The 21850-nt window shown below is 60.3% G+C and overlaps 2 protein-coding genes across 2 annotated transcripts in view; both read left to right on the top strand.

The window, feature by feature from the left end:
* PLEKHM1 (pleckstrin homology and RUN domain containing M1) overlaps positions 1-12743 on the top strand; it is a 25199-nt gene extending 12456 nt beyond the window's left edge. The window contains exons 7-15 of the mRNA XM_057387877.1: positions 743-784; positions 1293-1311; positions 2320-2555; positions 3398-4297; positions 6070-6215; positions 6812-7005; positions 7457-7520; positions 7940-8097; positions 11992-12743. Of these exons, the coding sequence (XP_057243860.1) occupies positions 743-784; positions 1293-1311; positions 2320-2555; positions 3398-4297; positions 6070-6215; positions 6812-7005; positions 7457-7520; positions 7940-8097; positions 11992-12127 (1895 nt within the window). The 3' untranslated portion in view covers positions 12128-12743. The remainder of the gene's footprint in view (positions 1-742; positions 785-1292; positions 1312-2319; positions 2556-3397; positions 4298-6069; positions 6216-6811; positions 7006-7456; positions 7521-7939; positions 8098-11991) is intronic.
* A 121-nt stretch (positions 12744-12864) lies between these two features.
* Positions 12865-21652, top strand: LOC130586942 (rho GTPase-activating protein 27-like; the record flags this gene model as incomplete). The annotated part of the gene is made up of 8 exons (XM_057387876.1): positions 12865-13426; positions 13748-14561; positions 17688-18113; positions 19326-19541; positions 19909-20019; positions 20112-20179; positions 20283-20370; positions 21469-21652. Coding segments are annotated over exons 1-8 (2242 nt in total), but the record flags the coding sequence as incomplete, so codon positions are not given.
* Positions 21653-21850: the final 198 nt, after the last annotated feature.

The raw sequence follows: 21850 nt of genomic DNA, 5'->3' as shown, positions 1-21850 counted from the left end.
GGTTGTCAGTGATGGTTCCCACCCCATGGAGTTGTTTCGGGAGAACCTGGGTCAAATTCCCTGCCTTTCCTGGTGAAAAAGGCACCAAAGCTTTTATTGGAGCCCTGCCTGGCCTGTCAGTCATCCCTGTCCAGGAGGGTGCAGCAGGAACTTTTGGGTTTGTTGGGGATGTCTGCAGAGGGATGAGCTTTGCCACAAATCTCACCATGGGCTGTGCGTGAGCGATAAAACAGCCCCAGAGTTGAGGTTCTCATGGGGACTTTTCTTCATTTATGGCCCTCGTAAGAGGAAGGAAAAGGGTTGACTGGACAGGAAACAAAGCARTTTCCCAGTAGGGAAATCCTCCTGCAGCACATCTGTTCCCAGAGCGGGATGGCATTCCCGGGTGGTGGCGGATTTCCCCCGCTACCACCGGGGGCTGACCCACATCTCCCGGCTCCTGCTTTTAGGAAACCCTTTGAACAGCCTCATCCTCTGCCTCCTGTGTTACTGACTGTTCCGTCCCGGTTCCCATTGTTTCCGTCCTGGTTCCCATTGTTTCCATGCCGGTTCCCATCCTTTCCATGCTGGTGAGGGTAGTGTTAGGAAAATGAATCCACAAGCACCAGAGGTTTATGTCCAAAAAGGAGATAGAGGAGTCCTGTAACTTTATTCTAATAAAGGGGGAGGCCATGGGACATTTCCATGGCATCTCTCAAATTGCTGGAGGACACAGCCTCCTTTTTGTCCCAATTTCCCAGCTGCAGTTCCCTCTCTCTTTCCCCATGGCTGAGGTACTTGAGATGTACAGACTCCCCCAATCCCCTAATACAGACCCCATCTAATGTGCATCCTGCCCCTTTCTTACTCTTTGTGTCTCTGTTGTTTTTCTCTCAGTCCAGGGGTTTAGCACTGCCTTGGGTGAGTAACAGTCTGTGTCAATTGGGTGGAATTCTTACAGAATTTAGGATTTTTCTTATTGTTCCTTTTACTTATTARTATCTGACCTTATCAACCAGCAGATCCCRTAATTTGTTTGTAATTCCTTTCAGTTTTGTGATTCCTTTCAGCAGGATCCACCTCCCACCCCCCGGACCCTTTCTCCGTTTGCTCCCTGCCCCTCTCGAGTTCCCTCCTTATCCCATTTCCGCTGCTTCCTCGTGGCYCCGAGCCAGTTTGCCCTAATCTATGGATACCATACTGTGTCAACAGGAAATTCCCCCTGCTCTCTGTGACTCACAGAGCAACCTGCGTTCCTGTCCCGGGAGTAATCCGGGAGCCACCCCCTGATCCTCCCCGCAGGGTGGTGACAGCTCCTCTGCTGTCACCTCGGTTGTTGTTCAAAATAAAAGGCTCTTGGAAGGCCGGGGAGGGGAGTTCAGAGCCGTTCCTGTCAGGATGCAGTCCTGGAAGGGGCTGGGAATGCTGCTCCCTTGTGCCAGGGTGCTGAGCTGGGCTCGTTTTCCTCCTGGTGTTTGCTCAGGGATCTTGTCCCAGAACCTCGTTCCTTTCAAAAGGAATTTCTTTACTGAAAGGGTGAAGGGGCATTGGAAGGGGCTGCCCAGGGAATTTTGGAGTTTTCTCCCCTGGAGGTGTCCAAGGATTTGGCACTCAGTGCCCTGGTCTGGGTCACAAGGTGAGGATCAGGCACAGGTTGGACTCCAAGGGTTTTTCTCCCTTAATGATTCTGAGGTTCTTGCAGCCAGAAAAGCTCCTGGAGAAGCTTCAGCCACATTTTCTTCTCCCCTTGGGTCTCATCCCCTCCTGGCACACACAGACCAAGGCTTTTCTGCCTTCCCTGCCTTTTTTTTACCCCTGCAGGGCCCAGACCCCTGTAGCCTCCTCTTGTGAGGTCTCTGTTTTACCCTGGATGTCTTCTCTGTGCCTCTTCCCATCTCTCTTCTTCCTGGGGCTGCTGCAGGGCTGGAGTTTTACCCCCAGCAGGAACCCTCCATGGACCAAAGTCACTGCAGAGAAAGTGCTCTCCTTCCACAGTGATTTTAGGGGAAGGGAACTGATTGATTTGGGGCTTTACTATCCCACCAGAATGCAATCCCAGTATTTCCCAGCTGTTGACACAGTCCCACAGATTGTTCTCTGGAGCCATGTACCTGAGACTGACCAGCAGAGAATCACAAAGTTTGGGGAGGAAGGGACCTTAAAGCTCATCGTGTTCCCACCTTCCTGCCACRAGCAGGGACARCTTCCACTAAATCCCACACGGTGCTGGGGTTTGGGCTGCGCAGGAGCCGCCCCCAGTCAGGGGTCATTGTGTGTTCAAGGGGCACGGGGGGTTGGATGAGCATAACAACTCAYACATTTCATTTTTGAACAGAAAAGGAAGAGCTGGATCTCCGAGGATGATTTCTATCGCCCATCCCCAGGACAGAGCGGCCAGAGCGCGGCCGACACCAATGGCTTGGGACCGGAGGGGGACGGCGAGGGGCCAGCCCCGGGRCTCATCAGTGCTCTGGACCTGGAGAGGCTCTCGGTGCCATCCTCGGACACCGGGAAGGCCAAARCATCCCCGGAGCGGGAGCAGAAGGGTTTCAGCGTGGTGCACCGCCGGCAGATGGGTACGGCCACCCCCTGCTCCCCTGCGCTCGGGGCTGCTCTGTGGGATGGGATGTTTGGGAAGAGCTGCTGGGAGGCAGCAGAGCAGCTTCCTGAGGCACTGCTGAGCCCAAGCAGGCTCTGCTGGGGAGCATTGCAGGGGGAGAGGCTCTGTCCACCCTGTGGGGCACCTTTCCTTTGTCCCACTTGTTCCCAACCTCAAAACCCAAACGCAGAGGGACAGAGGCCAAATGCACAGGGACAGAAACCCAAATGTAGAGGGACAGAAACCCAAATGTAGGGGCACAGAAACCCAAATGAAGGTGGGCAGTGATGGAGACCATGCCCCATTCCACCACCCACCAGCACCTGCTCTCACCCCTGCTGTGCCTCTGGGTGCTCACTTTGAGCCCTCCTTGGCTTTTCTCTCTTCCTTTCTCGCTTCAACTGAGACATTAGTTATCAGGAAAAAGTTTTTTATCGAAAGAGYGATAAAGCACTGGAATCATCTGCCCAGGGAGGGGTGCAGTCACCATCCCTGGATGTGTTCACAGAGAGATTGGATGTGGCGCTGGGTGCTGTGGGTGAGTTGAGGTGTCAGGGCAGGGCTTGGACTGGGAGATCTTGAAGGTCTCTTCCAAGCCTGGTGATTCTGTGACTCTGTGATTGATTCTGTGATTCTTTGACTTTGTGATTCTGTGATTGTGATTCTGTGATTCTGTGATCTCGTGACTGTAATTCTGTGATTGACTCTGTGACTGATTCTATGATTGATTCTGTGACTCTGATTGTGATTGACTGTGATTGTGTGATTGACTCTGTGATTGTGTGATTGACTCTGTGACTCTGTGATCTGTTGCCACAGGTCTCTCCAACCCGTTCCGTGGCCTGCTGAAGCTGGGCAGCCTGGAGCGGCGCGGGGCCATGGGGATCTGGAAGGAGTTCTCGTGCGAGCTGTCGCCGCTGGAGCTGCGGCTCTTCCTGGAGCACGAGGAGCGCATCTGCRTGGAGAGCTACTCCCTGCTGCGCTGCGAGTCGCTGGCGCTCACCCACTCGGACGGCCGCTTCGAGCTGGTGTTCCTGGGGAAAAAGCTCTCGCTGCGAGCCCCTTCRCGGGACGAGGCTGAGGACTGGCTGGACAGGATCCGCGAGGCGCTGCGCGAGTGCCGGCCGCAGCTGGACGAGGAGGACTGGGAGACGCTGGAGTATGCTGAGGATGGGGGTGAAACCCAACCAGTTCTCTCCAGTGCTGTCCAGTACAGTGACGTGCCTGGGAACGGCTTGGACTGGACTCCAGCTCCGGAGCCAGAGCTGGATGCCATCAAAGAGGCTGTTCTGTACATGGACGTGGACAAARCCTGGGTCCCTTTTGTTTTCTCCCTGTCTCTGGAAACTCTGAAATGCTTTAAAATCAGGAACAGTGACAAAATTTTAAGCAACAGTTATGGCATAGAGACCATCCAGGACATCCTTCCCGACACCAGCCTGGGGGGACCCTCCTTCTTCAAGGTGATCACCTCCAAGGCYGTGCTGAAGCTGCAGGCCCAGAGTGCCGAGGAGGCGGCCTCGTGGCGGGAGCTGGTCCGAGAGGTGCTCATGTCCTACCTGGAGAGCGCCGAGGAGGCGTTGACCCTGGGGGGCAGCCTGGACGGGCACTCCCAGGTGGTCCTGAAGAACATTGTGAAGGAGAACGGCTTCCTGCTGCAGTACCTGGTGGCCATCCCCACTGAGAAGGGTCTGGACTCGCAGAGCTTCATCTGTGCAGGTACAGAACCATGGAATGGACCTTAAATCCCACCCAGTGCCACCCCTGCCATGGCAGGGGCACCTCCCACTGTCCCAGGSTGCTCCAGGCTGGCCTTGGACACTCCCAGGKWTGGGGCAGCCACAGCTGCTCTGCTTTCCCAGGAATCCCAGCAGCACTGGGCTCCATGTCCCCAGTCAGGGGCACATTTGTTGTCCTGTGGGCACAGGGTGAGCCCCCCATGCTGAGGTGCCCCCAGCCCTGGGGTGGATGAGGAGCTGCTGGGGTGAATGAGGAGCTGCTTAGATGGATGAGGAGCTCCTGGGGTGGATGTTCCGCTCGGACAGCTGCACCTCCTGAGCATCAAGGAAGTTACTGGGCTCCCATTTAAGATGGTTTTGGTCCCAGTGAGGAGCTGGGATTGAAGCAACCTTAGATGGACCAGGAAGCTCAGTACTCAAGTCCCCCGTGCTGAGCCCTCTCTCACCCCATCCAGTCCAGCTGGGATGTTACTGGGCTCCCATTTAAGATACTTTTGGTCCCAGTGAGGAACTGGTGCTGAATCAGCCCTAGGTGGACCAGGAAGCTCAGGACTTTCTTCCTGGGCACTTTGAGGCCCCAGCCYGTGGGGAAAGTGCAATCTGGAGCAGTTTTTCCGGTAAGGCAGCACAGGAGCGGGGATTGCCATGGGTGTGACAGGCTGATTTTGCAAAACAATCATTTACCCTTCCCCTGACGCCTCTCAGCAYGCGGGGAGATGCTGGTGGCACCTTCACTGACCTCCACAGGAGCACTCATTTGCTCCTTACTCGTGAAGTTAATTAAATTTCAGATTTCTCTCCTGCTTCAATTACATTTCTTGTACCCTCCAGCAGGTTGGGTTGTTTTTCCTTTTAATCACTCTCTTTTTTTATGYAATTTTTATTTCTATTTGGTCTCTGCCTTACCTTCCAGGCTCTGTCCTGCATCTCCCACCTTCCCACAGCAGAAAGCAACAAGCCAAAAAGGCAAATTCACATTTTTTCTGTGTAGGTTTTCTTTAGGGATGTGCCTGCTCTGCTTTTACSCCACTCCCAGCCTGTTCCCACCCTTCCATCTCAGGGTAATGAGCAATAAAAGCTCATTTTGGGTTTTATTATTTGGGTTTTATTATTAATTCAGGAAGCAACATGTGATTTCCACAAATATTTTGGGGGGGATGAGCTCCAGCTATTCCAGAGCACAGTGGATGGGGTAGTGAAGCCGAACTGGGTTCCCTACTGCTGTAATAAAGGGGTTTTGGGGTTAATCCATCCTTGCAGATGAGGTTTTGGTACCCTGGAAAAGGGCTGAGTGAAGGTAAAATGGGGCAAAGCTGGTGGTGGAGGTGATGGGGCAGCAGGTGGGATTCAGGTTCTTCCCTAAACCACTGAGTTACATCCTCATGGTGCCCATGTCCTCGTKGTGCCAGTGTTCTCATGGGAGTCACATCCTCGGGATGCCCACTGGGATATTGCCAGAATTCACTTCTCCTAAAAAAAAACAAAACAATTGAACCACTTGATGGATAAAAGTGAGTTCAGGGATAGTTGAGCCTTCTGATGGAGAAAAAGTGAAGCAGCAACTGCTGAACCATCACACCCATGAGGAAGGGGCTGGGGGCCCGGCACTGAGCATCCTGCAGGTGCTTTAGGTGGCCTCTACCCCTTCCCAAAACTTCCTGGTCCCATTCCGTGCTGCCAAAAGTCTCTGCCCGTTCCAGTGGGCCCGGGCTGGGGGGCAGCACGGTCCCCTCTGACCCCCTGCTCCCGCAGGCTGCTCCAGGCAGATCGGCTTCTCCTTCGCCAGGCCCAAGCTCTGCGCCTTCTCGGGGCTCTACTACTGTGACAGCTGCCACGGGGACGAGGAGAGCATCATCCCCTCACGCCTCATCCACAACTGGGACCTCAGCAGGCGAGGGGTGAGCGCTGGGCTGGGCCGGAGCGGGGAGCGGGGAGCGGGGAACAGGGAACACGTCCTGCAGGGCCGGCTGGGCCTTCCCTGCATGCAGGAAACTGCTCCAAACCTCCCTCCAGGCTTCAGGGGGTACAGGGCCATGGCCTCGTGGAGCCCATGTCCTCATGGTGCCAATGTCCTCGTGGGAGTCACATCCTCACGGTGTCCATGTCCTCATGGTGCCCATGTCCTCCTGAGATTCACATCCTCATGGTGCCCGTGTCCTCATGGGAGTCACATCCTCATGGTGCCAATGTCCTTGTAGTGCCAATGTCCTCATGAGATTCATGTCCTCGTGGTGCCCATGTCCTCGTAGGAGTCACGTCCTCACAACAGTGCCTATGTCCTCAGGATGTCAATGTCCTCATGGGTGTCCCATTCTCATGGTGCCCCTGTCCTTGTGGTGCCAATGTCCTCGTGGGCAACACATCCTCGTGGTTCCCCCACCCCTGTGGGACTCATTCTCACAGAGCTTGCATCCTCATGCCCATGTTCCTCTCAAAGCGCGGGGCTGTTTTTCCAGCCCGTGCCCAGCTGTGCCCTCCTCCCTGTGTTCCCCAGGTGTGCAAGCAAGCGCTAAAGTTCCTCACACAGATCCGGAACCAGCCGCTGATCGACCTGAAACTGGTCAATGAGAGCCTCTACGAGCACGTGGAGAGGATGGGGCGGATCCTGCGCAGCCGAGAGCAGCTCAAGCTGCTGGGGGATTACCTCGTCATGTGCCGCAGCGGCGCCCTCAAGGAGCTCAGCAAGCGGTGAGCTCCCTCCCCGGGTGGCATTGCCCTCCCCGGGTGGCATTGCCCTCCCCGGGTGGCATTGCACTCCCCTGGCACCCTGGCTGTCCCCTGCTTCCCCTCCTCACCCACCATGGCAGCAGGGAGCGGTGCTGCCGAGGCTCAGGATGGCTTTTCCCCCCACATCGTCTGCTCTGAGGAGTTACCCTCAGCATAATGAGCTGGGACTCAGGAAACACCTTCCTGGCCCAGGAGCTACTGGCGGGACAGGAAGCACCTGGGAAAACAGATGAGATATTTTCTTTTTTTTCTCCTCCTTTTTAAATGCTCTCACACGATTTTCAGTGGCAGGATTTGGGCTCTGCAGCAATTCACTTCAAAAGGCTCCTCCATCCAGGCTCCTCCTTGCTCCGAAGCTGTTGGAGGTGTGGTGGGAACCATCTCACCTCTTCCTGTCTGTGCTTCTTTGCAGGCTTGATCACAGGCATTACCTCCTGGAGTGTCCCCACAAATACAGCGTGGCTGACCTGAGGCAGGTGAGAGCTGAGCACGGTCACAAAATCACCCAATAGTTTGGCTTYGAAGGGACCTTAAAGCCCACCCAGTGCCATCTCTGCCATCCAGTCCCACCTCCCGCTGGAGCAGGTTGCTCCAAGCCCCCTGGCCTCATTGTGGGGGTTTTCCTGTGAAAACACCCCAGTGTCTGTGGGGCCTCCAGGTGCTGCTCCTTCAGCAGGAAGGTCCCAGCAGTTGGGTTTTTCAGTGATTGCCAGTCAGGGTGATTAATCAGGTTGTGGGTACTGCTCTCTGCAGTTGGGGTCCCATTGCACCCCAGATGTGTGTGGGGGGGGGATGTTTTGGAGGCCAGCCTTGCCTCCCAGCCCGAAGCATGGGTGTGACACAGCACACGCCGCTGGGGCCAGGTCCCAGAAATGCTGATCCTTGTGTCCCCCAGATCGCCGACGGTGCCTTTGAGAGCTTCCTGCAGTCGCTGCTCCAGTTCGCATCACACCACGTCTACAACTGYGACCTGTGCACGCAGCGCGGCTTCATCTGCCAGATCTGCCACAGCAGTGACATCATCTTCCCCTTCGAGTTCGACACTACCACCAGGTGARTGCCACCTCTGTTCCRTCCCCATCCTGCAGCYGGGACACCCCYARGCACAGCCCAGCTTCTCCCAGGAGCCCCGGCTGCCCCAGGGTCCCGCTCGGGGTSTGCGGTTTCGAGGCATGTGGGGGATTAGAGATGGCTCTGAGGTGGTGGTGCCTCCTCGTGGTGCCCAGGAACTTGTGGCTCCGTGTCCTCAACCATGGGGACTATGCTGTGATGCACGTGTCCCGTCGTGGCTGTGTCCTCATGGGAGTCCCCTCCTCATGGTGCCTGTGTCCTTGTGGTGCCAGTGTCCTCATGGGAGTCACATTCTTGTGGCACCCACGTCCTTATGGCAGCCATGTCCTTGCAGGAGCCACATCCTCGTGGTGTCCGTGTCCTCAAAGGAACCATATTGTGGTGCCCATGTCCTCTTGTGCCCCTATCCTCGTGGGAGTCCCATCCTCATGGTGCCCATGTCCTCGTGGCACCAGTGACTTCATGGGAATCATGTCCTCATGATGTCAATGTCCTCATGGTGCCCATGTCCTCATGAGATTCACATCCTCCTTGTGCCCATGTCCTTGTGCCCATGTCCTCATGGGTGCCATACCCTCGTGGTTCCCCCATCCTTGTGGGACTCGTTCTCACAGTGCCCACATCCTCATGCCCACATCCACCTGGGACCCACCAGCCCCAGGACGCTTCGAACCAAATCTGTGCTGTTYGGGGCAGAAGACCATCCTCCCAGAGCCAAGATGGCACCAGGAGAGGTGCTTGTGCAGACTGGAGGTGCAGAGCCACCAGCACCTCGCTGCCAGCCTGCAAAGGCCTCAGTGGGTGCCAGGGCAGCTGAGGGGATGGAGGGAGGAGGAGGAGGAAGAGGGAGAGGAGGAAGAAGAGGGAGAGGGGGAGGAAGAGGAGGAGGAGGAAGAAGAGGAGGAGGAGCAAGGTGCTGCATGTCTGACTCACCTGGCCAGTGCTTCTCCCATTGAGGGTCAGGGGTTGCAGAAGGGAGGGGAAGCGGCAGTGGGATTGTTCTGCATCCCTCTGCAGCCACAGAGGGAAGGAAGGACACACGGACACGCATGTCATGGAATCCCAAAGGACACACGGACACGGATGTCATGGAATCCCAAAGGACACACAGACACAGATGTCATGGAATCCCAGAATGGGTTGGATTGGAGGGACCTTAACAACCATCCCCTTCCACCTCCTCCCTCTGTCCCAGGCTGCTCCCAGCCCCAATGTCCAGCCTGGCCTTGGATACTGCCAGGGATCCAGGGGAGYCAYGGGAGCAGAGRGGGATGGTGGGCAGCACTGTGGGATGTGCAGGGGGAGCCTGAGGATGTTCCCAGCAGGAGAGGTGTTGTGCTGGTTCTCTCTGGGGTTTTCCCCTGCCCACAGTCCCCTGTCCTGCAGTGGGGTTGGCTGTGGGTCAGGATGCAGCAGCTGGACAGAGGTCGGAACTGGGGCAAGGGTGCTGCTAGAGGGGAGCTCCATCCCCACCACCACTAGGGTTTCCTGAAGAACTCAAACCCTTCCAGCCCAGGAACCTRCTCCACTGTAGGTGGAGAGATCCACATCTCTGTGGTTGTGTCAGAACTATGGAATCGTTCAGGTTGGAAAAGCCCTGTAAGATCATSCAGTCCAACCATTCCCCCAGCACWKCCACRGCCACCACTGACCCCTGTCCCCAAGTGCCACATCCACAGGGCTGTTAAASCCCTGCAGGGATGCTGACTCCACCACTGCCCTAGGCAGCTGTGCCAGACTTGGACRACCCTTTCAGTGAAGAAATTTTCCATAATAYCCAACMTCAGCCTCCCCTGGGGCAATGTGAGGCCATTTCCTCTTGTGCTGTCTTATCCTATTTGGCACCAAGCGCAATCCTGGCAGAGAGATTTCACAGCCCGATGGACAGCCTGGCCTCGCTTCGCCTGGCAATCCCTAAAACCCAGCAGCAACACCCAGAACCTGTAGAAAACACTGAGGATCCCGTGGGTGCTCCGTGTGTTCAGGGCTGCGAGTGTTTCCRTGGAGGAGGAGCAGCGCTGCTGRCTCCYCTCCCCGGGGACAGCGCTGAGTTCATTATCAGGGGCAACAACATCCCCAGGGGACCGATTTTCCCTGGAAAAAAGAGCAGCCGGGCTCTGGGAAGCGCTGGCACGCAGGGCTGAGCTGGCCGGAGGTGTCGTGTCCCGCCGAGCCGAGCTCTGAAGTTGGTTGACGTCTTTTCTGTTTCACGCYGCCGGAGGAGGCTGCGCGGCAGGAAAGCGGCTCAGCCCCATCCCCGCGGAGCTGAGTGCAGCTTCCTGCCCCTCTGGCCGCCGGGTCACACCGGAGCTCGCTGCAGGATGTGTCTGCAGAGCTTCCAACAATGACCCTGGCAGCTCAGGGGGGAGGCGGGGACAGGAGATGCCGCCGGAACCACGGCGGGTAAAACGCGGCTTCCCAAATCCCCCGTGCCTGCGGGACAGCCGSCACTGCTGCTGAGCCGGAGAGGCCACATGGAAGGGTATTCCAGGGGGAAATGCGTATTTCCCATCCCAAATCCCGCCTGGCCAGGCACAAGCCTTGTCCTGAGTCCCCTCAGGGTTTTGCAGCTCCTCTCCGGAGCAGGGTTTGACCCCATCGTGGTCCCTTTCCCGGTACTGCCAGCTGTTTCTCTGCCCCTCTCCCACTCATCCTTGGGGGAATTCAGGTGCTTGGTGCCGTTCACACGTGGATTGTGCACCAAAGGTGCTTGGCGCTGTTCACACATGGATTGTGCACCAGGTATTTGCACACCWAAGGTAAATCTGCCTGCCCAGCTGGCATGTGGCTGAGCCACSTTTTGCTGCCACTGAGGAGCTGGGGATTGCACCCAAAAATTTACCTCAGCCCTCATAGCAGGGACACTTCTGCTGCTGACTCAGCGGTGAAACCTCTGCCCTAGCTGGGGTCCCACACAGGGTCACACTCCTGCTGCTACTGAGCCAGACCGGGGAGCTCTGACATCTCCACAGAGTCCCCTGCTCAAGGGCAGCCCCTTCCTGGCTRCCTGTCCCTTCCCTGCAGCCCCCCTGTACCCACAGTGTCCCTGTCCTGCTGTCAGGGTGGGGGTGTTGCACCCCAGCCATAGCAGGTGGAGGGTCCCCAACAGCAATGGCTGGTGATGAGGGATCAGTGTCAGGGGTTGGTGACACGAGAGTTGGTGTCCAAGGTCGGTGTCACAGGGTTTGGTGTCACAAGGTTTGGTGTCTCAGGGGTTGCTGTCACCCCCTCCAAGCTGCACTCGCTGCTGGGAGCGCAGGGCACAAACCGCAGCTCGAGCCTCACGGCCGCCTCTCTCACACATTGGCAGCGCACCCTGTGCTCTTTCCGGCCCAGCAGCTGCGCTCGGGGCTGCCGGGATGGGTGAGGAGGTGCTGGGGGGGATGAGGAGCTACGGGGAGGGTGAGGAGCTGCTGGGGTGGATGAGGAGCTGCTGGGGTGGATGAGGAGCTGCTGGAGTGGGTGAAGAGCTGCTGGGGTGGGTGAGGAGCTGCTGGAGTGGGTGAAGAGCTGCTGGGGTGGGTGAGGAGCTGCCGGGGTGGATGAGGAGCTGCCGGGGTGGATGAGGAGCTGCTGGGGTGGGTGAGGAGCTGCTGGGGTGGATGAGGAGCTGCCGGGGTGGATGAGGAGCTGCCGGGGTGGATGAGGAGCTGCTGGGGTGGGTGAGGAGCTGCTGGGGTGGATGAGGAGCTGCTGGGGTGGGTGAGGAGCTGCTGGGGTGGATGAAGAGCTGCTGGTGTGGATGTTCCGCTCGGGCAGCTGCTCCTCCTGAGTGCTCACACACCAGGACAGGGAACTGTCCCCTGCGGGGGAAGTTTGCTCTTCACTCTGAGGTTTCCAACACAGCGGGTTTGGTTTTTTTTCCCCTTTTTCCAGATGCAGCAAATGCAAAACCGTCTTCCACCGGGACTGCCATGCCCGGGCCCCATCATGCCCGCGCTGCGAGCGGCGGCAGCGGTACCAGCGGCAGCTGGAGGCCGGCACGGAGCCCAGCACGGAGCCCAGCCTGTAGCCTGGCACTGCCCTGGACATTGCCCTCGGGCCTGTCGTGGCCCCGCCCTGGGGACAGGGACAATGTGGGGTGGGTGCTCCTGCCTCGTGGAGGGACCCTCTGCCCACCCAGGGCCGAACTAAGGGGTGGGAAAATCCACCCCCCTCACACTAACCGGGTGCTGTTCCCTGTCACCCTCCTGGTGCCAATGTCCCCTCCGTGTGGAACCCAGCGGCTCTGCAGGGTGTCAGCCCAGATTTCCAGTCAAGGGTGTGGAGAACTGACGTTGCTCAAAGCTCTAGTTTTTTAGGATGTTCGATACTGAAAACCGGTATTTTTTTACACGGGGGTTTTGCACAACTGGGCTGCTCTGGGTGATGGAGCCAATGCAGGGAGGGGACAAAGTGACACTTGTGCCTTTTAGGGACCTGCGTGCCCCAATGGGACCGCGGGTGCCCCGAGCATCTCCTGCTCCGAGAGCCCGCCCAGCGCCGGGGAGAGCCGGGGAGAGCCGGCCGCTCCTCCCCGCCTGCTGCTGCTCATCCGCGGGAGAAATTTTATTTTCCTTTAACCCCTCCCCACGCAAAAATAATTAAAGTTTATTTAACAACAAGTGAAGCAATTGTTGGGGTTTACTGCTCCATGGTGGGACCAAATCACCTGACATGGCGTCTCTGTGGGAAGAGGGTTGGGAATGGGGATGCTGCCTGCCCCTTGTSCTCTGTCCTGCATCCTCTCCACCCATCCTCCCTACCCGTCCTCCATCCTCCAGGGTTTTGCCTGCCCAAGTTGGGGGGAAGAAGGGTTGGGGGACCCTTCCCCATTTCCCTGCCCCATTTTCCATCCCATCTGCTCCCCACCAGTGTCAGCCTCTCCCACTGTTCYGGTGCCGGGAGCCTTTGGGGTGCATCCACCAACGCAGAGGAACTCCCTGGGTGCGTGGGGACAAAAACCAGGGCAGGGYAGCTCCCACGGGGCCCCCCTAATGGGGTCCCCATCCCACTGCCCAGRGAGGCCGTGCCAGATCCGGCAGCAGCGCAGATCCCGGCTGAGCTGCGGGGCTGGGCCCTTCCTGCGGCAGGAACCTCCCGAGGAGCCGTTTCCTCGTCGGGTCCGCTCCGCCGCCGTCCGTTCCCGCCCGCCGAGGGAGGAAACGCGCCCCAGCACCGTGCTGCAGCCACGGGACGGGCACCCAGCCCCGCCGCCGAGCCCGGCCCCGTCTCTCGTCGAGGCGGCGGCGGAAACCGGGCGAGTCGGGACCGGCCCGGCGCGGGTACGAGCGGCACCGCGGGCGCGCACCCGCCCCAGCGCCGGCCGCAGGTGAGAGCGCGGCCCGGGGATGGGCGGGCTCGGGGGGCTGCGGGGGCTCAGTCACTTGAGCTTTGGGGTGGCTTTGGGGTCTTGGGAACGGTGGCAAGGACGGCGCCCGTGACCCCAGGGCTGTTCCAGCAGGTTCGGGCAGTTCGCGGATGTCGTGGTTTGGAATGCTGAGCTTTACCGCACTCAGACCCAATACAGCGGAGCGGCCGCGTAGGGCTGGAGCTCGGCGGGGACCCCGAGGGRGCTGAGCTGGGGGGTTCTCACGCACCCCGAGAGGGGTCGGGACCCGCCGTCAGTCTTGCCGTGCCCCGTGTCCCGCAGGCGGAGGCGCCGGGAGGCCATGGAGGCGGCGGAGACGGCCGAGGAAGCGCTGGTGCTGGTGGAGTACGGCTTCGAGTACCGCGCCAAGGACGGCACCTTGGTGTCCATCAAACCCAACGAGCGCTATGTTCTGCTCAAACGCACCAACTCGCACTGGTGGCACGTCCGCAGGAGCGGCGACAGCCGGCCCTTCTACATCCCGGCCCAGTACGTCAAGGAGCTGCCGCCCATCGCAGCCCCGGCCCCGCTGGAGCCCCCGCCGTCGGCCCACGCCGCTCCGGAGCCGGAGCCGGCCGCGCTCGTCCCTCAGCTCCCGCCGGCCTACGAGTATCGCTTCATCGGCGCCGCCGAGCCGGGGGAGTCGGCGGGAGGGTGCCCGGTGCCCCGCAGGGACTCGGTGCCCGGGAAGGATCCGGTGTCCAGGAAGGATTCGGTGCCCAGGAAGGATTCGGTGCCTAGCAGGGACTCAGTGTCCAGGAAGGATTCAGTGCCCAGCAGGGACTCGGTGTCCAGGAAGGACTCAGTGCCCAGGAGGGACTCGATGCTCCAGAGGGACTCACCGCCGTCACTCAGCTCTTTTCGGGTCCTCCCGGGGCTGACCCCGCACCCCGCCGAGCCCGTGAGACCCTCGCACTCCCTGGATGACCTGGCACGGGTGACACCAGGAGCACGTGGTGCCACTGCCACGGGGACGCACGGGGACCCCCCGGGACACGSCCGCCCGCTCGGGAAGAGCCGCTCCGAGACCCTCTGCGCCTCCGGCAAGGACAGGGACGGGGCCAGGAGGTGGCCCGGGGCCGGCCCCGCGGCTCAGGTACGGTGACATCGCCACTGCTGTCCCCAAAAGCTGCGCTGGGGGGTGGTTAGCGGGTACGGGTGTTGAACCTGAGCCCCTCGGCTGATTCGGTGGCTGCACTCCCCTCCGTGACCCTCTGACCCCCAGCACAGGRTGGGATGACCCTCCGGCACCCACCCCACATCCCACTTGGGACAAACCTGCAGGTGACTCCCCCCGCACAGATTCACCTGAATGAACCGTCTCGGGGGCCTGAGTGACCTCCCCACACTGGAACCCCCTGCACACCTTCCACCCTCAGCCCCCTGCCCCGTGCCTCAGTTTCCCCACCCTCACGAGCACCCCCGGCTCCCCCCGTGATCCCCGGGATGGGGGTCACGGCCTCGGTGCCACCCAGGGAGGCTGTGGGGTGTCCCCCTGAGGTCCCGCAGCGTTGTGGGGTGAGAGGAGGCAGAAAGGGTTAACAGGGAAGCGCGGCGGCTCCTCCCTGCCGGGGCGGGGGCCTCACCTGGGCGCAGCACCGGGGCCGGGCTGGGTGCGGGGTGCACCCCGCGCAGGCCGGCACCCGACACCCCAAACCCAGTAAGTARCGAGGGGCCCTTCCCACGGGGGGCACCCAAAGGTGGGGGAACCCCCTCTGTCTGCTCACCTGCCACCRGACCCGGGCTGGGCCACACGGGGTGACAAAGTGACAGCAGAGGCGGGGGGTGGGTCCCATGACCTTGTCCCCTCCTCACTTGTCCCCCAGCACCTCAATTTGGGGTAACCGCAGGCACCTAGAGCACCCCGAGCCTGGTGCCCCCCTCGAAGTGGAGGGATTGTGCCACCTGGGGGAGCTGCTGGAGGAAATGGGCTGTTAGTGCTGGGGAAAATGAATTACACCCCATTTTCACCTCATTTCCTGCTCCATTTTCGCCTGATTTCCCCCATTTTACAGCCCATTTCCCCCGTTTTACACCCCATTTTCACCTTATTTCCCATTTTACACCTCATTTTTGTCTCATTTCCCCCCATTTTACACCCTGTGCCCCCAGCTGTGCCCTTTGCCCACCCAAAGCTGCTGCCGGGGGTGACCCAGCATGGTCCCTAACCCCGGTGCCACCACGGGGAAGCGTTCCCCTTCCCTGCCCAAATCCAACTGGTGCCAAAACCACCAGGCATCGAGCACAGTGGGACCGCAATGGTCTCAGTCCTACCACCTCATCCACCCCCCTGGGATGGGATGGGATGGGATGGGATGGGATGGGATGGGATGGGATGGGACCATCCCGGTGTTGGGGGGACACAGCAGCCCCAGATCTCGGTGGAGCAGTGTGACCCCAGATAGGCCACTCTAAATTTGGGCGGATCAGTGCAATTCCCACTCGGCTTTGCCGGGGCAGGTGACGAGTGGCAGGTGGTGGTGACGGGTGACAACAACCCTGAGAGGAGCCAGTTCCGCCCTGGGCGTCTCTTCCTCTCKCTGAACCCCGGAAGGAAGCGCGGCGGGCGCAGGGCCTGGCTCGGGGCGCTGGTGGCGTTACCGGGGCCTGGCGGTGTCCCCACGGCTGTCCCCACCCCAGCGACCCCCGCCATGGGTGACCGGGTGCCGGGGGCTCCGCGGCGGGCCCGGGGCAGGGGGCTGCAGCTGCTGCACCTGGGGAAGGTAGGCAGCACCCAGTGGAGGCAGGGGGGTGTTTTGGGGTCACGCCTCCCTGTGCTCCCCGTGGGGTTTCCCTGGGGGTTTCTGGGCGCTGGTGGGTGTCACGATGCCCATCCCAAAGKGCACCCAGCCCCACCCTAGGGGTGAGATCCCCCCAGGGATGCACCCATGGGAGAGAGGGAGGTGCTGGGGGGGCTCTCTGACAGGGGTCCCCCATTGCCACCCCCTTGTCCCTTGTCCCCAGGAGGAGGGTGGCCCCTGTGGTGGTTTCTGGCCCTGCTCACTGTGGTGGGGGGGTCATGGGGTGATGTGGGGGGACGGGGGGGTCACTGAGCCACTGTCCCACTCTGATCCTCTGTCCCCAGGGACACTGCGCCTTCTGTCACCTCCCCGGGGTGATGGGCAGGGCCGGCGCTGGGACCTTTGTCCCCACAGCTGTTAGCGAGAGGCTCRGGCTGTAAAACTGGGGAGATCAAAGGGCACCAGGAGGGGGTTCCCTGCTGGCAGCACCCGCCTGCTCCCAGGGGACACATCCCCCCACCCCGAGCAGCCCCACACCTGGGGGGGAGCCAGGCCAGTGCTGGGGGTGTTATTTTGGGATGTGGTGATGGCACTGTCTGGTTCAGCATCCGGCGCTGGGCGGGAGGCTGGGGCTGTGGGTGCTGGAAGTGTCCCAGGGTGRTGAGGGAGCTGGGGTTGGTGTGGGTGTGGAGGGGTCCCAGGGTGCGGGCTTGAGGGTGTAGGATGTGAGTAGGATGGGTGGGATGGGTGTGAGTTTTGGGTGCTGGTGCTGGCGAGGTGGGAACAGAGGCTGGGGGTGCAGGGCATGAGCAGGGCGGGGGTGTTGGAGCCACAGATATCAGCACAGAGGTTGTGGGTGCTCGTGGTTCGGGTGCCAGCGATGAGGGTGCTGATAATGCAGGCGATGCAGACACTGGTGATGCAGGCCCTGCATGAGTGGGTAACAGTGACACAGGTGGTGATGATGCAGGTAAGATGGATGCCAGTGATGCAGGTGATGTGGGTACCAGTGATGGGGGTAACAGTGATGCAGGTGCTGCACACAGTGGGTGATGCWGGTGYTGMWGRTRCMRGTGATGCAGGTGCTGATTTGGGTGCTGATGATGCAGGTGATGATGATGCAGGTACCAGTGATGCAGGTGCTGCCTGCCGTGGGTGATGCAGGTGCCCATGACACGGTGCTGGCCGTGAGGGTGCTGCCAGCAGCAGGTGGCACAGGCAGCAGTGACACAGGTGCTGGCACTGGGGACCTCGATGTCTCTCTGTGTGGTCAGTCTGGACTCCCACCCCAGTGCCAGCTGAGGGTGCCCCTCTCCACCTCCTGGCCCCCCACACCCCTGCCCCACGCCTCGGGGTGACCCAGCAGCCAGTGCAGGATCCGGCTCCTCGGCCCCTCACCCATCTGCCACCCGGCCACCACAGTGGGGACACCCCAGGAATGCCACCCCAGCTGTGGCAGTGACCCACCCGTGTCCCCCCAGGCACGCAAGGAGTCCGAGGAGACACCCGATCCCATCTACCTCAACATCCAGGAGCTGCGGGAAGAGGCCGCCGCCGCTGCCAGCTCGGCCCCGGAGGAGCCCGGCGGCTCCGTGTCGGACTGGGAAACGCACACGGACACGGACAGTGGACATTTGTTTTATTATAACCCGGTGACGGGCCAGACCACGTGGGATTGTCCCTTTGGGCAGGACGGAGTGAGTCCCGCCGCCTCTCCCGCCCCCTCGCTCGCACACAGCCCGGAGCTTCCCGAGTGGGAACAGCACGTGGACCAAGGGAGCGGACAGACGTTTTTCTATAATTGGGTGACAGGTGAGACGTCGTGGGACCCCCCCGCTGYGGGAGACGCAGGCAGCCCCCGGGAAATGCACCCTGGGGGGATGCGGTACGGGGCCGTGGAGCAGAGGGTGAGCACCCGGCGAGGAGCAGGGCGGGGTCGGGATGGAGGGGTGGGAGTGGAGAACGGGGTGGGAATGGAGGTGAAACGGGGATGGGGTGAAAATGGAGACAGATGAGGATTGAGAAATGGATGGGACATGCAATGGAGATGGAGATGGAATGAAGATGGAGGTGGGGATGGGAATGGAGACACAGAAAAAGATGTAAATGGAACCAGATACAGGGATGTAGAAAGGGAGGGGAATGGAGATGGAAACAGGTGGGATGGAGATGGAGGCATAGATGGAGATGAGAACAGATACTGGGATTGAGATGGAGATGGAAAAAGGGATGGAATGGAGATGGAAGTGGAGACAAGAATGGGAATGGAGATAGAGGTGGAGAAAGGGATGGGAATGGAGATGGAGGTGGAAAAAGGGATGGGAATAGAGATGAAGAGAGGGATGGAGATAGGCATGAAGACAGATGAAGATGGAGATGGAAATGGAGACAAAGATGATGATTGAGATGGAGATGGAAACAGGAGACAGGTGGGAATGGAGGTGAAACAGGGATGGGATGAAAATTGAGACAAATGGAGATTGACAGTGGGATGGGAGATGCAATGGAGATGGAAWTGGAGRCAGGTGGGAATGGAGATGGAGAAAGATGAAAATGGATGTGGGTGTGGATGCAGGGGTGTGGGAGAGGATGAGAATGGAGATGGAAACAGGGATGGGATGAAAATGGAGACAGAGATGGAGATGGAGATTGGGAAGGGGGTGGAAATGCAATAGAGGTGGAGATAGAGATGGAAATGGAAGCAAACCAATGGAGACAGACAGGAATGGAGGTGAAACAGGGATGGGGTAAAAATGGAGACAGACGAGGATTGAGAAATGGATGGGAGATGCAGTGGAGATGGAGATGGAATGAAGATGGAGCTGGGAATGGGAGTGGAGATGAAGACACAGAAAAAGATGGAGATGGGGACAGATACAGGGATATAGAARGGGAGGGCAATGGAGATGGAAACAGGTGGGATGGAGATGGAGACACGGATTGGAATAAAGAGGGAGGTGGAAAAAGRAGTGGGAATGGGAATGGAGATGAAGAGAGGRATGGAGTGGGCATGAAGACAGAGATGGAGATGGAGATAGAAATGGAGACAGGGCTGGGAATGGAGATGRAGCTGGGGCTCTTAGTAGGGCACAAGATCTTGACCTGTCTGTCCTCTGCAGCCACCCACTCCAGAAACAGACTATCCYGACCTGTCCCCAGATGAGCTCGAGGGTTATCCAGAGGAGGACTATTCGCCTGTGGGCTCCTATGAGCAGGGGGCCTCCCCCTGCCTGGCCCCGAGGCGCCCCGAGGAGCTGAGCTCACCCCCAGGCTGGTACGGGCACAGCCACCCTGAGGGAATCGTCTTCTACCCCGAGCACTTCGCCTCTGACACGGTACRGGATGGGGTGGGATGGAATGGGATCCATAGGATCCATGGTCCATGGGATCCATGGGATGGGATGGGGTAGGATRGGAATTGGGACTGGGACAGGGCTGAGCATGGGGATGGGGACAGAGAAAGGGACAGGGGTGAGCACAGGGATAGGAACTGGAATAGGGACAGGGATGGGTTATGGCCAAGGACAGCAATSGGGATGGGGACAGGATCAGGGACAAAGATGCAGACAGGGGTGACTGCCAGGGATCATCCTTACAAGCATGCAGAGCAGGGGGTGCAGGGGCTCTGGGGTTCTGGGGGGCACAGCCCAGCCCCCTCCTGGCAGGGGCACCTTGGGCATCACCCGACCCCTCCCTGCCCAGGTGCCATCGGGTGGCCACCATGAGCGGGCCAGCAGCGGCTCCAGCCAGGACAGCGGGCTCTTGGCCTGGCACGGCACCGTGTCCCCGGCGCTGGGCAGCAAGGAGGAGAAGGTGAGCACCCACGGAGGGGAACCCAGCCTGGCCCCACCCACCACCAGGGAGGGCAGGGGGCAGATTTGACACCCCACACTCTTATTTTCCAGTTTAAAAGCCTCGAGAARGCCGGGGTGCTCAACCGCACCAAGACGGTGGACAGGGGGAAGCGGCTCCGGTAAGAACATCCCGGTGTCCCCAGCTCCAGACACAGGAGCCCAGCAGGGCTGAGGGACAGGGRCAGTGCTGTCCCACTGGGTGACCCCTGCTCTGCTCCCCAGGAAGAACTGGAGCTCCTCCTGGACCGTGCTGGAAGGGGGGATCCTCACCTTCTTCAAGGACTCCAAGCACTCAGCTGCCAGTGCCTTGGTGAGAGCCCCAAGGGCCTCGGGGTGGGTCAGCACCCAGGGGATGGGGGCAGCACCCAGGGGATGGGGGCAGCACCCAGGGGACGGGGCAGCACCCAGGGGACGGGGGCAGCACCCAGGGGACAGGGGCAGCACCCAGGGGACAGGGGCAGCACGCATTGAATGGGACCAGCACCCATAGGACAGGGCAGGGACCCATAGGATGGGGTCAGAGCCTGCAGGATGAGGCCAGCACCCACCGTATGAAGCCAACATCCAGGGGACAGGGCCAGCACCCACAGCACTGGGGGGGTCAGTTGAGGGATGGGACCAGGACCCACAGGGATCCCTAGAACTGGGACGTGTCCGCTCGACCCCTGGCACACACACACACTGCCCGCAGGGGTGCCGGCCTTGGGGCATCCAGAGCTGGTGGGAGCCAGCAGGAGGAAGCGGTGCCGGCCCCAGAACCACCCCCGGTGTCCCGTTCCCCCACCCCGGTGTCCCGTTCCCCCACCCCGGTGTCCCTTGCCCCGCTGTCCCGCAGCCGCCGCCGCCGGATGCAGAAGTTGCCACGGGTGTTGCAACAGCCTCCGGTGACAGCGGCAGGGGGAGGGGACAGGGGACTCACAGCTTGGGAGGACATGGCGCTGGCCTCACCTCGGAGCTTGGGGCTCTGTCTGTGGGGTACAGAGGAATTTGGGGGAGGGGGACCGTGGCCAAAGCGCCCCGAAACCCAGGGCGTGGGGAGAACCAGTGGGGCTGATCCCCTCCCCCCACAGAACTTCCTCCTTGGGGGCAGCCACCCACTCCAATCCCACTGTGTTACCGAGAGGGACCCCAAAGCTGGAGCCCCCCGGGGTCCCTGGGCAAGGCTGGGAATGTCCCTTGAGGTGATGGCAGCCCTWGGGCCTGGCTGTCCCCAAGCTGGTGGCTGTGACCCCCACCCCACTATGGCAGCACCATGTCCTGGTCCTGCAGACACCAGAGGGGTCCCTCAGGGAACATCTGCCAACCTCTCCTTTCTGGAGGAGGCCATCCCACACACCCCTCCCCAGCAGGACCACGCTGTCCCTGTCCCCTCCGGGCTGGTGCCACCCTCGTCCCCTTGTCCCCGCAGAGGCATCCCAGCACCCTGACCACCCCCGAGCACACGGTGGAGCTGCGCGGGGCCGCCCTCACCTGGGCCGGCAGRGACAAGTCCAGCAAGAAGAATGTCCTGGAGGTGAGCGGTGACAGCAGGAGGGACACTGGTCACAGCCCGGGAGCAGTGCCACACCCGCCCAGTGGTGCAGGGGAGGGAGGTGGGGACACGGGGGGACGTCCCGGGGCTGGGGACACGGGACACGCTGCACTACTGGCCACTGTCCCCTGTCCCCATGGGCGGGGAGAGGCTCTGAGAGACATCCCGGATCCCGGAGGGGTTTTTCCACCCGGGCTCTGCCGCTCCCTGGAGAGTGGCACCGGCGCCGTTCGGTGCCATCGCAGCTGGCGCCAGGCTC

This window comes from Malurus melanocephalus, unplaced genomic scaffold (genome assembly GCF_030028575.1).
Source record: "Malurus melanocephalus ecotype Western Australia unplaced genomic scaffold, MMel_1.1 scaffold_1411, whole genome shotgun sequence".
In the NCBI taxonomy this organism is placed as follows: Eukaryota; Metazoa; Chordata; class Aves; order Passeriformes; family Maluridae; genus Malurus; species Malurus melanocephalus.
This window is presented reverse-complemented; position numbering and strand designations above follow the sequence as displayed.